The sequence below is a fragment of the Salvelinus namaycush genome, chromosome 39, assembly GCF_016432855.1.
Source record: "Salvelinus namaycush isolate Seneca chromosome 39, SaNama_1.0, whole genome shotgun sequence".
NCBI lineage: Eukaryota > Metazoa > Chordata > Actinopteri > Salmoniformes > Salmonidae > Salvelinus > Salvelinus namaycush.
Window position 1 is genome coordinate 2,400,523 of NC_052345.1, and position 17,380 is coordinate 2,417,902.

At 40.8% G+C, this 17,380-nt stretch overlaps 1 protein-coding gene across 2 annotated transcripts; it reads right to left on the bottom strand.

Annotated features, from left to right (window-relative positions):
* Positions 1-12,567: 12,567 nt before the first annotated feature.
* LOC120033031 (B-cell receptor CD22-like) lies at positions 12,568-16,928 on the bottom strand. 2 transcript variants are annotated; one of them, XM_038979324.1, is made up of 8 exons: positions 16,857-16,928; positions 16,273-16,602; positions 15,655-15,858; positions 15,140-15,478; positions 14,815-15,057; positions 14,272-14,535; positions 13,862-13,916; positions 12,568-13,776 (listed from the first exon to the last, which is right to left on the bottom strand). In XM_038979324.1, the coding sequence occupies exons 1-8, from the start codon at positions 16,909-16,911 to the stop codon at positions 13,737-13,739; spliced, it is 1,530 nt and encodes a 509-aa protein (XP_038835252.1). In that variant the 5' UTR covers positions 16,912-16,928; the 3' UTR covers positions 12,568-13,736. The 2 variants fall into 2 exon arrangements, with proteins under 2 accessions (XP_038835252.1, XP_038835251.1); XM_038979323.1 differs by lacking the exon at positions 12,568-13,776 and having other exon boundaries at positions 13,863-14,085.
* Between the last annotated feature and the right edge of the window lie 452 nt (positions 16,929-17,380).

The following is a 17,380-nucleotide window of genomic DNA, read 5'->3' on the forward strand; positions in this document are numbered from 1 at the left end:
ACTTAGACAATAATGTAACAATACAGTGTTTGTGAAGTACTTGTAGTTAACTACAGTAACGAGATTAGTACATTCATACTTATTCATATTAGTACATACTTGGTCATAGATTGAAATAATAGATAGAATAGATGAGAGAAGATGTTACTAAAAGGATACAACTGGAGATGTATCACCCATACTCACATGTGACAGTGAGAGTCTCTTCAGCAGAGTAGAGATCCTCATGGCCTTCACTCACTGCTGACTGGGTTTAGGAACAGACTGTTAGATTGGGTGGTTACATGTCCATTCTTGTACCAGATGTAGGTGGGGTTGGGGTTGTCAGTCAGAGTACAGGTGGTGCTACAGGTCAGTGTCACCTTCTGTCCCTCTGACACAGTGGCAGGAGTCACCTTCACCTGCAGAACTAAATGAAAGAGGATTAAAACACTGAGTATATCATTAAAAACTTCTTGTCGATATAGGGGGTGCTGTTTCAACTTTGTAAAATATCGTTCCCAAATTAAACTGCCTCGTACTCAATTCTTGCTCGTACAATATGCATATTATTATTACTATTGGATAGAAAACACTCTCTAGTTTCTAAAACCGTTTGAATTTTGTCTGTGGGTAAAACAGAACTCATTTGGCAGCACACTTTGTGACCAGGAAGTGGAAAGTCTGAAATCTATGTTCTGTTCAAGTGACTGCCTATAAATGGGCATGATACGTCTGACTATACGTGCACGTCATACACCTTCACCCGGATGTCAAGAGGAAGTGAGAGGAAAAATGAGTTGATTATCTCTGTCTGACGTTGAATAAGCCCTCTTGGAACAACGTGTCCCCCATTTTCTGTTTTCTGCAAGGCGCGTGTTGGGACCTGTTATTGCCTACTGAAAAGCTGTCGTTATGGGCGAATATGATCTCCGGATTTGATTTTATTTGATACATGTTACAATATCATCCTAAAGTATGTTTTTTCAATATAGTTTCATTAGATTATTGAAATTTATTCGGGACTTTAGGCGTGTTGCGTTGTTTGACTTTGTTGACGTTGGAGAGCTTAGCGCCGCATGGCCAGTGTGCTTGCTAATTCAAGAGGGAAAAAGAACGTTCTGAATCCAAAACAACGATGGTTCTGGACAAAGGACCCCTTGTACAACATTCTGATAGAAGATCAGCAAAAGTAGGAACCATTTTGTGATGCTATTTCATATATATCTGTCGAACTGTGTACTAGTAGCTTTGCGCTCAGGTTTTGGTTATTCCCTTACCATAACTTGTTATGGCTGCAGGGGGCGTATTGAAAAACTGGAAAATATGTGCCCATTTTCAAACGGCCTCTTAATCAATTTTTGCTCTTACAATATGCATATTATTATTACTATTGGATAGAAAACAGTCTCTAGTTTCTAAAACCGTTTGAATTATTTCTCTAAGTGGAACAGAACTCTTTTTACAGCCCATTTCCTATCCGGAAGTGAGATTTCCAAAATCGATGTCTCTCTTCAAGACCTTGTCTATAAAAGGGCATGTCACTTAGGACTGTAGAAACACGTCATACGCCTTACCCTGGGTGTCATGCGGAAGTGAGAGCAGAAATTACTTGATTATCTCGTCCTGGGATTGAACACAACCTCTTGGAGTGAGACTTGCGCACTTTATGTTTTTTTCTGGGCGCGAAGTAGGACCTGGACTCGGCTCCTGGAAAACACTCGTTAAAGGTGAATATGATCTCTGGCTTCGATTTTATTTGATACATGTCACAATATCATCCTAAAGTATGTTTTTTCAATATAGTTTAATTATATTATTGAAATTTATTCTGGACTTTAGACGTGATGCGTCGCAAGAATTGGTTCAAGAACGAGAGGTTAGCAACGCACGGCCAGTGTGCTTGCTAATTCAAGAGGGAAATCGTTCGTTCTGGATCTAAATAAAGACGGTTCTGAACAAAGGACCCCTTGGAGAACATTCTGATGGAAGATCAACGAAGATAAGGACCCAATTTGTGATGCTTTTTCATATATCTGTCGAACTGTGCTATGCTACCGTTTGACTAGAATCAACGCTGCTGTGTGCTCGATATTGTAGTAAGCTAATATAACGATATATTGTGTTTTCGCTGTAAAACACTTCAAAAATCTGAAATATTGGCTCTATTCACAAGATCTTTGTCTTTCATTAGCTATCCACCATATATTGTTCTGAAATGTTTTATGATGTGTAATTAGTAGTTGACGTTGGTGTCTGTATTTTCTCTGGCTACTCCCGTGCGATTTCTGACTGTAGCTATGATGGTAGCAGTAATGTAAAACTGATTTATAGCTAAAATATGCACATTTTTTGAACAAAACATAGATTTATTGTGTAACATGTTATAGGACTGTCATCTGAGGTAGTTTTTTCTAGGTTATTTAGGTTGGTTCTAGGTTAGTTAGGTTGGCTTGTGCATGCTACTTGCATCCTACTTGTGCTGTGAAAAATGTCTGTCCTCTTTTTTATTTGGTGGTGAGCTAACATAAATATATGTGGTGTTTTCTCTGTAAAACATTTAAAAAATCGGACATGTTGGCTGGATTGACAAGATGTTTATCTTTCAAATGCTGTATTGGACTTGTTAATGTGTGAAAGTTAAATATAAAAAAAAAAATAGATTTTGAATTTCGCGCCCTGCACTTGAGATGGATGTTGTCATAGGTGTACCGGCGTCGGGCTGCAGCCATAACAGGATAACTAAGTCTTATGTCGTAATGAAGATATTTTTAGAATTCTAACACTGCGATTGCATTAAGAACTAATGGATCTATCGTTTCCTATACAACATGTATTTTTTTGTAATGTTTATGAATAGCTATTTGGTCAGAATAGGTGAGAGTCTAATAGAAATATCCGCACATTCTGGGAAAAAGATGCTACGTTAGCACGTTATGCTACGTTATGCTACGTTGTATAACCATGGATTTCAGCTCTAAATATGCACATTTTTGAACAAAACATAAGTGTATGTATAACCTGATGTTATAGGACTGTCATCTGAGGAAGGTTTATGAAGGTTTGTGAAATTTAATATCTTTTGCTGGTTTATTCGCTAACGCTAACGTGCCTATTGCTATCGCTAACGTGCCTTGATGAATGAATGCGGTAGTGTGGTAGGCTATTGTAGTAAGCTAATATAATGCTATATTGTGTTTTCGCTGTAAAACACTTAAAAAATCGGAAATATTGGCTGTATTCACAAGATTTTTGTCTTTCATTTGCTATACACCATGTATTTTTCAGAAATGTTTTATGATGAGTATTTCGGTATGTCACGTTGGTGTCTGTAATTATTCTGGCTGCTTTCGGTGCAATTTCTGATTGTAGCCGCAATGTAAACTATGATTTATACCTGAAATATGCACATTTTTCGAACAAAACATATATTTATTGTATAACATGTTATAAGACTGTCATCTGATTAAGTTGTTTCTTGGTTTCTTTGGTTTGTTCTAGGTTAGTTTGGTTGATTTTGTGCATGCTACCTGTGCTGTGAAAAATGTCTGTGCTTTTTTTCTATTTGTTGGTGAGCTAACATAAATATATATTGTGTTTTCCCTGTAAAACATTTAAAAAATCCGACATGTTGGCTGGATTCACAAGATGTGTATCTTTCATTAGCTGTATTGGACTTGTTAATGTGTGAAAGTTAAATATTTCTAAAAAAATATTTTTTGAATTTCGCGCTCTGCCTTTTCAGTGGAATGTGGGAGGAGTTCCGCTAGCGGAACGGGGGGGGGCGAGACAGGTTAAGCCATGAGTGCATGTTTCAGTGCCCAACAGGTAGTATATTAGATTTTTTCAGACGTCCAGGAGGAACAAGAGAACAATGATTTAGAAGAGGATGAGGTATTAGAAGAAGAAGATGGGAAACAATACAACCCAGAGCACAATGCATCATTTTCAGATGAAGAAGAAATCCCCCATTTTTGTCAAAGAACAGAAAAATAGCATGGTCCTTGTCACCATATGACAACCAGGGCAGGATGTCAACACAAAATGTCATAAGGATGACCCCAGGGCCAACAAGACATGCAGTTGCCCAGGACGTTGCCTCAACATTCTACATGTTCATCACACCAGCCATCGAAAAAATCATCCTGGAGATGACAACTTTTGTGGGTTTCCATAAATATGGAGACAACTGAAAAGGATGGATGAGATTGACCTGCGTGCCTACATAAGGCTGCTAATCTTAATGGGATGTGTATAGGTCCCGAGGCGAGGCTACATGTAGTCTCTGGAATGCAGAGAGTGGAAGGGCGATTTTCCGTTCTCACACGTTCTCAAGAATGCTACGATTTGATAACCATGAGTCAAGACCTGCAAGACGTGTGAGAGACAAACTGGCGGCCATGAGAGAGGTCTGGGAGAAGTGGGTGGAGCATCTGCCATACCTTTACAACCCTGGGCCTGAAGTAACAGTGGATGAGCAACTGGTTCCATTCAGAGGTACATTTTTATTTTCATATCTGTTACGTAAGTGATTTTTGCTGTTAATTTTATTATTTATTGCTGTAATATCATTGATTTATGTGATTGTTTTCTGTGACACTGATAGTACTTAATGATAGTAATCTCTTTTGTCAAAAAAAGGCAGTTAATGCTCAGCAAGCCAGCAAAGAATGGCATCAAGATATGGATGGCCTGTGACACACAAACCAGCTACGCTTGGAAGAGTCTATCCAGGGAAGCCGACCAGTGGAGGCCCGGAGAAGAACCAGGGGATGTGTGTTGTGCTTGATGTGACAGAGGGGGTACAATGTCACGTGTGACAATTTCTTCACCTCTTATGAACTCAACCAGCAGCTCCTGAAGAGGAAGATCACCATGGTTGGCACAGTTAGAAATAACAAGCCTGAGCTCCCCCTGCACTCCTCACAACAAGGGGGAGAAAGGCCTTCTCATCAAAGTTTGCCTCCACCCCCACCACCTCTCTATTTTCTTACCTCCCAAAGAGGAACAAGAATGTGGTCCTCCTGAGCACACTGCACAAAATGGCTGAGATCAGTGATCGTGAGGACAGGAAGCCAGCCTTCATCCTGGACTACAACCACAACACAGGAGGTGTGGACAACCTGGACAAGGTGATTGGAACTTACAGCTGCAGGAGGATGACTGCCCGCTGGCCCCTGGTCATCTTCCATAACATCATTGATGTGTCCTCATACAATGCCTTCGTGAAACAAGATCATGATCAACCCTACCTGATGCCTGATAAGCGGAAGAAGAGGAGGGTGTTCCTGGAGCAGCTGGGAAAGGCACTTGTAACCTCGCAACTTTCAAAGAAGGGAGCGCCTCCCCTGCACAGCAGCCTCTGCAGCGCTTGTGAAAGCTGTTCAGGGGGCTGAATCTTGTCCTGATCCACCTGAGGCTGCAGCTGAGTGTAACTCTGTGTTGTTGTTTTTGGCGCACTGCATTGCTTTATCTTGGCCAGGTCGCAGTTATAAATGAGAACTTGTTCTCAACTGGCCTACCTGGTTAAATAAAGGTGAAATAAAAACAAAATAAAAAATCAACTCTAATTAACACATGTAGGACAGTATGCAAGTGTGTGTGCATGGACTTTGCAGATGTATTTCTCACAAGTGCAGCACATACTATTTGATTTACACTCCTTCTTTGGGGGGCAGAATAGGCATCTCCTCTTCTTGCCTGCTCAGATATAAAATTAATCACTAACCTTTGATAATCTTCATCATATGACACTCATAGTACATCATGTTACACAATACATGTATGTTTTGTTCGATAATGTGCATATTTATATCCACAAATCTCGGTTTACATTGGCGCCATGTTCAGAAATGGCTCCAAAATATCCGGAGAAATTTTAGAGAGCCACGTCATCTAACAGAAATACTCATCATAAACTTTGATGAAAGATACATGTTTCACATATAATTAAAGATACACTGGTTCTTAATGCAACCACTGTGTCAGATTTTTTTTAAACTTTAGTAAAAAGCACACCATGCAATAATCTGAGACGGCGCTCAAATATAAATAACATTTCTCCGCCATGTTGGAGTCAACAGAAATACGAAATTACATCATAAATATTCCCTTACCTTTGATTATCTTCATCAGAATGCAATGCCAGGAATCCTATTTCCACAATAAATCGTTTTTTTGTTCGATAATGTCCATTACTTATGTCATATTAGCAACTTTAGCTAGCATGTGTAGTACACGTGTCCAAACACCGGCGCAAATGAAAGCAAACGTCGGACGAAAACTTCAAAAAGTTATATTACAAGTCGAATAAACTGGTCAAACTTTGTAGAGAATCAATCTTCAGGATGTTGTTATCATATACATCCAATAACGTCCCAACCGGAGCATTTCTTCATGTCTGTATAACTAATGGCACACATGCCAATCCCATGGCTAGCGTGCGTGGCCAGGAACTGGCAATCTGCCAGACCAGTGACTCAAATAGCTCCCATCCGGCCCCACATCACACTAGAGGCTTCATTCCACGTTCTACTGACTGTTGACATCTAGTGGAAGGTGTATGAAGTGCAAACAGATCCATAAATTACAGGGATTTGAATAGGCGACTTTCACATCGACCCTTTTCAGAATTTTCACTTCCTGTTTGGAAGTGTGCCTGCCATATGAGTTCTGTTACACTCAAATACATAATTCAAACGGAAACTTCAGAGTGTTTTCCATCCAATAGTAATAATAATATGCATATATTATCATCTGGGACAGAGTAGGAGGCCGTTCAATTTGGGCACCAATTCATCCAAAAATGAAAATGCTGCCTCCTATCCCAAAGAAGTTTAAAGGATCCGCCACTTTGTTTAAAAAATTTTAAGTTATTTGAATGTTTTTAAAAAACATTTATAGCATGTTCTCCGAATGTTGCATAACTTCTGATATGGTTCGTATAGAAAGTTCTCTCTTCAGAACAGAAGTTATCAAACAGATTTTCGAACTCATTACGGAATTATTTGTAAATTACATTTATAAAACACAATGTATCCAAAGCTTTTAATTTATTCTATCAGAATTGAATGTCTCCTTCTTTGATAGAGGAAGTAATCAAGACAGAAGAATTTTGTTGACACGCTGAGAATAGAATATAGGATATTGAGATTGTTAAATAACTTTCAGACCTGTTATCTAGTCACAACTATGCCTGTACCAGATGTGAGTACTATCTATTACAGTATCAAGGACCTACATAACTACACAAGCGCACAATTTGACAGTCTCCGGAATGATATTGACTGGACTGTATAATTTGTCAAGTACATTGATGTCATAGTGAAATTCAGCTACCTAACAGGCTTGCACTTTAAAGTTGAAAATGGAACAAAAACCCAAAGCCATTATTTAGCCGAGGTTGGATCCGGGTTTGAACAGGGCAAAACCTTCTATTCCAACCTCTACAAATACGATCTCATGATGATAGGTTCTGTGATAAAGCTAACATCCTGGACATTGTTTGGAATACACTGCTATTGCAGGAACAAGAAGATGAACCGACTGGATGCTCTAAAGGAAAAATTGAGGAATATACAGCATACATTGATGGATTAGATTATTTTGTACGCTACATGTTCACCCTTGAGAAGGAAGCCGTCTCACCATGGTTGAAGTAATTGCCGATCACTGGTGATACAAAGAACATAGACGTCGTCAGTGAAACATTCAAAAACTACATCACTGAACAGTGGATGTTGTGCAACAAAAATGGCTGTGGCCCACTTCAGACTGAGAAACTGTCTAATTGTTACTGCAAGAAGCCTTAGCACAACACTGACCAGCAGCAGGATAAAATAAATGTCCAGATGGCTACAAACCTTCCCCCAAACAACATCACCTGCTCTGAAGGAAGGTGGAGACACTTTCCTGTGTGTCACACTGACCTGAGTATTGGGGCTGGAACAATAAAATGCAAGACTGAAGGAACAGCAACAATCTGCACAGCATCATGTCCAAATGGACAGACCTTCAAGATGGCCGGACCGAGCAGCCTTGTAGTGTTTCCACTCTACCCAGCCGCTGTGACAGACAGGGGCACGACTGACAGTGTAAGGTTCTGCTTTTCTTTTCTTAGTCAACCTTGTGTTTTTTTCTTTGTTTTCTTGAACGTAGCCCTGTTTCTTTGTGTTCTGGAACGTAGCCCTGTTTCTTTGTGTTCTGGAACGTAGCCCTGTTTCTTTGTGTTCTGGAACGTAGCCCTGTTTCTTTGTGTTCTGGAACGTAGCCCTGTTTCTTTGTGTTCTGGAACGTAGCCCTGTTTCTTTGTGTTCTGGAACGTAGCCCTGTTTCTTTGTGTTCTGGAACGTAGCCCTGTTTCTTTGTGTTCTGGAACGTAGCCCGGTCTTTCATTTTTGTTCATTGATTTCACCTGTTTCTTTCTCACCTGGTCTCATCAGCTCCCTTTTCAGTTCAATTGTTTCTGTTTGTATGGTTGTGAGATATTGTTTGTTTTTGACTGCCTACCTGTGTTTGACCATTGCCTGACTAATAGAAGGCTTAATAAACATCTGCTGTGCTCTGTGTGTGAATCTACACCTTTTTCTCCCTGAGTATTCATTACAGACAGCTCTTGTAGGGATAACGAAGTCTGTAGGACCACAGGATCACATGGGATTCTTCATGGCTCCTTTCTAAAATGACTCATCTAGGATCAACCATATTGGCACAAACCCCCTCCAAAGTGGTAAGCCTTAGGTTACCCACTCATTTGAAAACCTCAACCCATTTATAAAATAGTTTTAAAACATGGCAACTAAAATAATTGAAAAGTGTCAAATGATTTCCTAAATGGCCATTTTGTTCCAGATGCTGTCACATCCCCAGAAGGAGCAGCTGTTTGTATGGCTAGAACCCCAGCTATCAGAGAGGAGCCATTGTCCACATGAATATATGTATGAATACGATTGGACCTTGTACGCTGCTAAATACTAGCAGGTAACACATTGAACATTATCCAGTTGAAATGCAAGTCTATCAAGCAATTCACAAATAATGTAAAGAAATTTGCAATATATTTTCTACAATTTACAGGTAGAGGGGAAAAGTTGAAGTGAAATCTTTCCTCCCGAACATGAATTTTAGCTACACTCAACTTCACATTGAGTTCCATGCTAGCCCCTGAGTACCAAACGTATTTCATGAGCAGGTGTCTGTCTCTGCAGGTTCTTGTGGACCCCTGTGGTGGCAATAGAGGAGTGGAATGGGCCTGGAAAGGGTCAATCAGCGAATCTGTGCAGATTGGATATTCAAACCGTTTTCCAGGTGTCCTGATGCAGGTGAGTTTTTTACAAGTCGTGCGTGTTTTTCTGTCCTCTAGTGACTGAATTAAATCATGGGAACCTGTTTCTAACTCAGTATGGCCTGATGTGTAACATTGCATACATTTACGAGAAGGGAGACAGGACTGGTGACTTCTACATTCTAAGTCAGTTTAATTGATGATAGAAGTTTAGTTTTTTTCATGTTCATGTTTTTTTCAATATTTCTGTAGTTGTGCTTTTCCTCATATTTAGTATTTTAGTGTTTATTAGGATCCCCATTAGCTGCTATTCTTCCTGGGGTCCAAACAGTGTTAAAGCAGTTACATCACAACACCCTACATCATAAATAAAACAATACATCATACAATACATTATTAGATCATTAATCTAATATTATACATTTACAATATAAAATCCACAATACCACAATAACCAGTCCCTCCAGGATTTCGCGCTAATTGGTGATTTCTGCGGCCAAAAATGCTTGATTTTGCAGCAGCTTTTCTGATATTCTGCGGTACATTTTGCAATGGGTTTTTTCACGTTAATTTCATATAAAGTCATGTGCTCAGTTTTAGGACGATTTTAAGCAGAATACATAATACAAAAACAGTTTAACATCTGAAGTGCTCAATTTTGTTTATTTTCCTGAACAAACAGATCTGTCATAATCCACTCACACATTTACTCACACACACACACCTCTCCATCAGGCTTTGATGCTTGCTATCAACACGAGATGCACCTCCCATTCCCACTCTCTCTCTAAAAAAACAACAACAAATAGATTAAAAGCTGTTCAATCGCTTTCCATTTGAGGATCGATATTTCTTTCGCGCAAATTGTCTACAAAATACTTGATTGTGATATTTATTTTTCTTCTGAAAGGGAGATTTTTAAAAAACAGAACGTAAAAATAGTATATTGTGGTTTATATGTACTTTTAAAACAGTATTAACATTTTAAAAAATCCAGAAAGATTGTGCTTTCGTGATCCGTATTAAGTTTTACAGAGTTTAAAACGGCAAAGCTGACAAATTGCACTCAGTGCTTTGAGCAGCGCTCTCCATAGACAGACTGGGGAGAGCAGAGTGTCGACCACCATACTAAAGCCAAGGTTAGACTGGGGAGAGCAGAGTGTCGACCACCATACTAAAGCCAAGGTTAGACTGGGGAGAGCAGAGTGTCGACCACCATACTAAAGCCAAGGTTAGACTGGGGAGAGCAGAGTGTCGACCACCATACTAAAGCCAAGGTTAGACTGGGGAGAGCAGAGTGTCGACCACCCTACTAAAGCCAAGGTTAGACTGGGGAGAGCAGAGTGCCGACCACCATACTAAAGCCAAGGTTAGACTGGGGAGAGCAGAGTGTCGACCACCATACTAAAGCCAAGGTTAGACTGGGGAGAGCAGAGTGCCGACCACCATACTAAAGCCAAGGTTAGACTGGGGAGAGCAGAGTGCCGACCACACTACTAAAGCCAAGGTTAGACTGGGGAGAGCAGAGGGCCGACCACACTACTAAAGCCAAGGTTAGACTGAGGAGAGCAGAGGGCCGACCACCATACTAAAGCCAAGGTTAGACTGGGGAGAGCAGAGTGCCGACCACCCTACTAAAGCCAAGGTTAGACTGGGGAGAGCAGAGGGCCGACCACCCTACTAAAGCCAAGGTTAGACTGGGGAGAGCAGAGTGTCGACCACCCTACTAAAGCCAAGGTTAGACTGGGGAGAGCAGAGTGTCGACCACCCTACTAAAGCCAAGGTTAGACTGGGGAGAGCAGAGGGCCGACCACCCTACTAAAGCCAAGGTTAGACTGGGGAGAGCAGAGTGTCGACCACACTACTAAAGCCAAGGTTAGACTGGGGAGAGCAGAATGCCGACCACACTACTAAAGCCAAGGTTAGACTGGGGAGAGCAGAGGGCCGACCACACTACTAAAGCCAAGGTTAGACTGGGGAGAGCAGAGGGCCGACCACCCTACTAAAGCCAAGGTTAGACTGGGGAGAGCAGAGTGTCGACCACCCTACTAAAGCCAAGGTTAGACTGGGGAGAGCAGAGTGTCGACCACCATACTAAAGCCAAGGTTAGACTGGGGAGAGCAGAGTGTCGACCACCCTACTAAAGCCAAGGTTAGACTGGGGAGAGCAGAGTGTCGACCACCCTACTAAAGCCAAGGTTAGACTGGGGAGAGCAGAATGCCGACCACCATACTAAAGCCAAGGTTAGACTGGGGAGAGCAGAGTGCCGACCACCATACTAAAGCCAAGGTTAGACTGGGGAGAGCAGAGTTTCGACCACCCTACTAAAGCCAAGGTTAGACTGGGGAGAGCAGAGTGTCGACCACCCTACTAAAGCCAAGGTTAGCGGAGTAAAAGTTGAGTAAAACGCCACTCACCTTGATTCTTTCAGAACTTCCCACTATCTTCCCTGCTACCTCTTCAGTTATGGTGATCTGCCGCTGGTGGGAACTGTTCTGACATTCTCATATGCTTTGGTGATTCGAAGGAACTGTTTATTGTCGACTTTCTCTTGTTTCCAAAAACATTTGGAAATTGTTTCGCACGTTATTTTTGTTGGCAAATGAGATTGATTTCTATTCATTGTACTGCCTGTCAGCCATCAACAATCACCCATTTTCGCACGTGAATACGCTGACAGGCCAGGGGGGGAAATTTTGTTGATGTGTGGTTGGATTGGACCATTTTCCACGGTAACAGTGCAGTAATTGTTCAAAACTACAAACCCGCTTTCGATTGGACCCTTTTATGCGCTGAAAGTGCAGGGATTGGTCAACATTGCAAGCTCTCGCATAATATGCGCTGATTGGTTGATTTTTGTATTGAATTATGCAATCGCGGAATCCTTGAGGGACTGAATAACTTAACCTTACAGTGTGTGTCACGGAAACACAAAACCCCTGATTTTAGAGTGAAACGTTGGAAGAAGATCCATGAAATTATATAGTAGACTTTGTCATAGGGATGTCCTAAAATGTACACCGTACAGGAAGATAATTGCATGTCTATTGAAAAGGATCAGTGACATTATGTCAGAATTGGAAAGCATTCTCATTTGCATAATGCTGATTTATGTTTATGTTACATCATGTACTCTCAAATCAAACTGCTATTTCTTCTTTATTTAACTTATTTTAAAATAAACCCTAAAAGCATTACCTCTGTCATCGTTTTACTTTGTTAAAATATCAGTGCCTTATTGGAGGCCACATTCACTGTTTGACAAAATGGAAGAGCGTGAGAACCAATGGAGGATGAAAGCGTTTATTAACATTTGCTCATGGATAAACAAACACATGCCACTCATCACATTTGACAAGAAGTAAAAAACACATTTAGATAAGTGAATAAAAAAGCGTTATAGTATCATGCTTTACAGTCTCAATCTCAATGCCAAGTTAATGCCATACCTCGAGTAACAGTGTAGCTGTATAGTCTAGTGCAGAATTGTTTTTGCTACACTTAAGTCTAAAGAAATGACTAGAAATTGGCCCAAACCAATCACTTAAGAAACACTGGGTGAAAGGAAACAAAGGTAGTCCCCCCCTCCCGCCTACTCCCCCTGTCCCCAGGATAAAAGCATCTGCTAAATGGCATATATTATTGTATTGTTATATATCATTATATCACTTATTTTTTAAATACAGGTCCAGATATACAAGGTCTTCTTGAAACTGCAACCTGGCTAGCGGTCAATACCATTTCAATTCAGGAGCTAAACTAAAATTCCATCTTTTTTCAATGCTTTTCAATGAGGAACAATTGGAATTTTCCTAAATTGTAATGGAATTGACCCCAACCCTGAATGCAACTTTTCAAAATGTCCATTGTTACACCATATTATGAGTTCAAGGAAATGCACTTTGGCCTGAAGGATGGTCCTACAACTCTTTAGATCACAGGAGGTTGCTGAGGTGAGAACGGGTCCTAATAATGGGCAGAACAGCGCAAATGGAATGAAAACATGTGTTTGATGTATTTTATACTATTCCACCTTTTCCGCTCCAGCCTTTACCACAAGCCCATCCTCCCCAATGAAGGTGCCAAAATCCTCCTGTGCTTCCCCTATTGATGGAGGGACTTTTCAGGGAACAATGAGTTGTCACTAGGGGGTCAACCGTTTTGCTTATTGATGACATTGTCTACTCTTCCAATAAGCAGCAGCATATGAATGACCCTGATGCTGTCTGTGTTCAATGTTCTAGTATTGACTCTGTTGTTGTAATGGCAGAATACGCTCACCGGGTGGCAGCACTGGGACAGCTGAATTTCACATCAGTATACTGGACATCCTCCTGAATCTGGGGCTGAGGCAGCTGGACGGTGGAGTATAGAGGCACTTCCTGGTTTTTGGAGTGAGAGAAGTGGACGCTGGCATAGTGAACATCATCCTGGTCGTCTGTGGCTGCTGTCTGTGCTGCAGTAGAGGTCATGGTCATGTCTGAGATGTTGTCATACACTGGACTAGAGTCTCCCTGATGGAGAGAGAGGACAGACAACATGAGGAAGAAAATGTTCCACAAAGCATACACAGTCATCTTCTGATTCCAACAGACTCACCTGTCCATCATCTGCTGTGTCTCTTGTGTTGGAGGTGGATTTGGAGGCTTGTTTCCTGTTTGCACATGAATGAATGAATGAATGTTACTAAAGTTAAATAATAAAACAAAAAAAGCATTTTCACTTCACTCACCTGAACCACATGAAGCCGGAGACACAGAGGATGAGAACCAGAACAACCACTATGATTCCTACAGCTACAGTCATAACTGAGGTTTGTTTCCCTACAATAAAATATGGATGATATGAGTACATGTTATGATATAATAAACTTAAATATAGCACATTAATGCAATACTTGTATAATCCAATGTATAGTTATAAACGAAGGTGCAATAAACCCAAGTATAATGACTCAGATTAGCTTGAAACATGTATAAAAACATATTGTATTGAAAATGTAACTTTACCTGCTACAACAATCATCAGAACTGTAGAGTTCATAGATCCTTTTCTATTCTGGGCCTCACAGTAATATTCTCCTCTGTCCTCAGAGATGATGTTAGTGATGCTGTAACTCTGTCCTGATGCTTTTGCTGAGGTTACGTTCTTCTTGTACCAGGTGTATTTGTCCACAGGTGGGTTGGCATCACTGCTGCAGGTCAGAGTCACTGAACTGCCCTCCATTATTTCACCAGAGGGACTGACTGATACTGAGGTGTTCTTTGGGCCATCTGGTGGACAATATGTAACACATTGTTAATACATAGAGCTTTACATTAGGAGCATCATGGAACTTGGACTAGTGATTGAAATAAATGAAATATTAATATAAATATGTATAACTTAGACAATAATGTAACAATACAGTGTTTGTGAAGTACTTGTAGTTAACTACAGTAATGAGATGAGTACATTCATGGAACTTGGACAAAGATTGAAATAATAGATAGAATAGATAAGAGAAGATGTTACTAAAAGAATACAACTGGAGATGTATCACACAGACTCACATGTGACAGTGAGAGTCTCTTCAGCAGAGGGGAAATCCTCATGGCCTTCTACAGCACAGGAGTATCTGCCTGCATCCTCACTGCTGACTGGGTTTAGGAACAGACTGTTAGATTGGGTGGTTACATGTCCATTCTTGTACCAGATGTAGGTGGGGTTGTCAGTCAGAGTACAGGTGGTGCTACAGGTCAGTGTCACCTTCTGTCCCTCTGTCACAGTGGCAGGAGTCACCTTCACCTGCAGACCTAAATGAAAGGGTATTAAAACACTGAGTACATCATTAAGTAATCGTTTGCAGTATTGATAGGATGTGACATGCAGTGTTACCTGTGACAGTCAGAGTGGTTCCAGGGAAGGTGGGCTCCCAGGTTGTCTGATCTGTTCTGAATCTAAACTTATACTCAGCTGAATCCTCCTCTCTCAGGTCTGTGATTCTCAGGGTGGAGTCACTCTGCATATTTTCAAGGTACTCCACACGACCTCCAAACCCCGGGTTCAGGATTTGAGGCGCATCATCAAGTTTTCCTTTTGTGTACCATTTTGTTTCAGAGACTGAATGACCCCTGGGAAATGTATAAGAGCAGGGTATGTCCACTGATGACCCCTTCAAGGTACAGATCCTCTGATGGGTGTAAGTCACGTGGAAATAACTGTGACCCTCAACAGCTGAAACACAAGTACATTTTTCAAATGGTGTAAGTATTTAGAACTGTAAAATCAACAACCATTGATCTAAATGAAATAGTAGCCCTATTTCATGTCTGTTTCACTGCACATCAACACTGACCAATGATCTATTGGATGATTTTGACAGAATTTAAAAGTGTATTAGTCACACTCACACACTGCAGGAGAATTGATGCCTTTTACAGCACAGTAGAATCTGTCTTCAGTTTGAAAGTAGACTGAGTATGAGGGGGAGGAGTCCTCTTGTACAATCTTACTGTTCCTGTACCAGATGTAGGTGGGGTTACCAGTCAGAGTACAGGTGGTGCTACAGGTCAGTGTTGTTGACCACCATGTAGTGGTCACCTTCACCTGCAGGTCTGGAGTAGATAACAACATTAAAACCATCAATGACCTGTTGTCTAGTTCAAATGAGGCAGGAGTGGACGTTCTCAAACCATCAATTCAGACATTCCTATTTTACCATACATTCATTTTTATATTATTTCAATACAAATTTTCAGACAATTTTCCAGAACCAATTAAACAGATCAACACTATATATAATATCACTGTACCTGTAACAGACAGAGTGATTAAACAGATCAACACTATATATAATATCACTGTACCTGTAACAGACAGAGTGATTAAACAGATCAATACTATATATAATATCACTGTACCTGTAACAGACAGAGTGATTAAACAGATCAACACTATATATAATATCACTGTACCTGTAACAGACAGAGTGATTAAACAGATCAATACTATATATAATATCACTGTACCTGTAACAGACAAGGTGACTCCAGGATCACCAGTATACTTCCCTCCAGTCTGATCTGTTATAACTTTGAACTTGTACTCAGCTGAGTCACTCTCTCTCAGGTCTGTGATTTTCAGGGTGTGGCCATTCATCCTATCGCTACGGTACGTCACACGATCTTTGTAGTCTGGGTCGTCTCTCAGATTTACAATTTTAGTGAACCAGAGGGTTGTTGTGACTGTATAACCACTGGGATATGTGTAAGAGCAGAACAGATCCACTGATGACCCCTTCAAGGTACAGATACTCTGAGTGGTGTATTTCACTCTCCAGCCATACTGACCCAGTACCACTGAAACACAGTCACAAAACACAATGGTATCAGAATTAGGACAAGGTCTTTTGGTTGCCACTGACAGTAGGGTTTGTCTCCACTTTGTTGCTATAGTTGCTGAGTTGAGTGTGAATGGAAACCACAGAAAACTATTTAAAGTGAAGTGGAGACACCTAACAGAACACACCAGAATAACATTATGATTCTAATCCTTTTAGAAATGTCTGTAGATTGACAAACAGAGCAACTGAAAGATAAGAATGAGACCATACCTGCTACAGACCAGAGAAAGATCACCAACACACTTCCTGCTGTTCTCAAGGACATTGTTGCATCTCCCACCCTGCAGTCTTAGAAACATAAACAACAACTCACTCTATAGCTGGTGAATAACTCCACCTGATACATTGAAGTATAAACTGTAAATGGGGTACAGGGCCTCATCACTGAAAATGAACCAGGCTCATATTGTGTACTGTATTGTGCTACAGACGTGGATCTTAATTTGATCACTCTTTTGTTGTAGAGAATTTTCCTGCTTCCTTGAAATGCAAACTTGTAGTGTATTCAAGGTTTAAAAAGGCTTCTAACTGTCCTGGATCCCTCTGGTACTGCTGCTCATTCCGTGCACCAGTTCTGGAAGTCTACGTCACCGGTTTTCTAGGCATCACTGAACTGTCTAATTACACCTGGTTCCCATCTCCCCTGATTAGCAATTGCATAAATGTGCTCTCTGTTCACCATTGTCTTGGTCAGTTATTGTTTCCATGTCCGTTGGTCTTGTGAGTACCTGTGC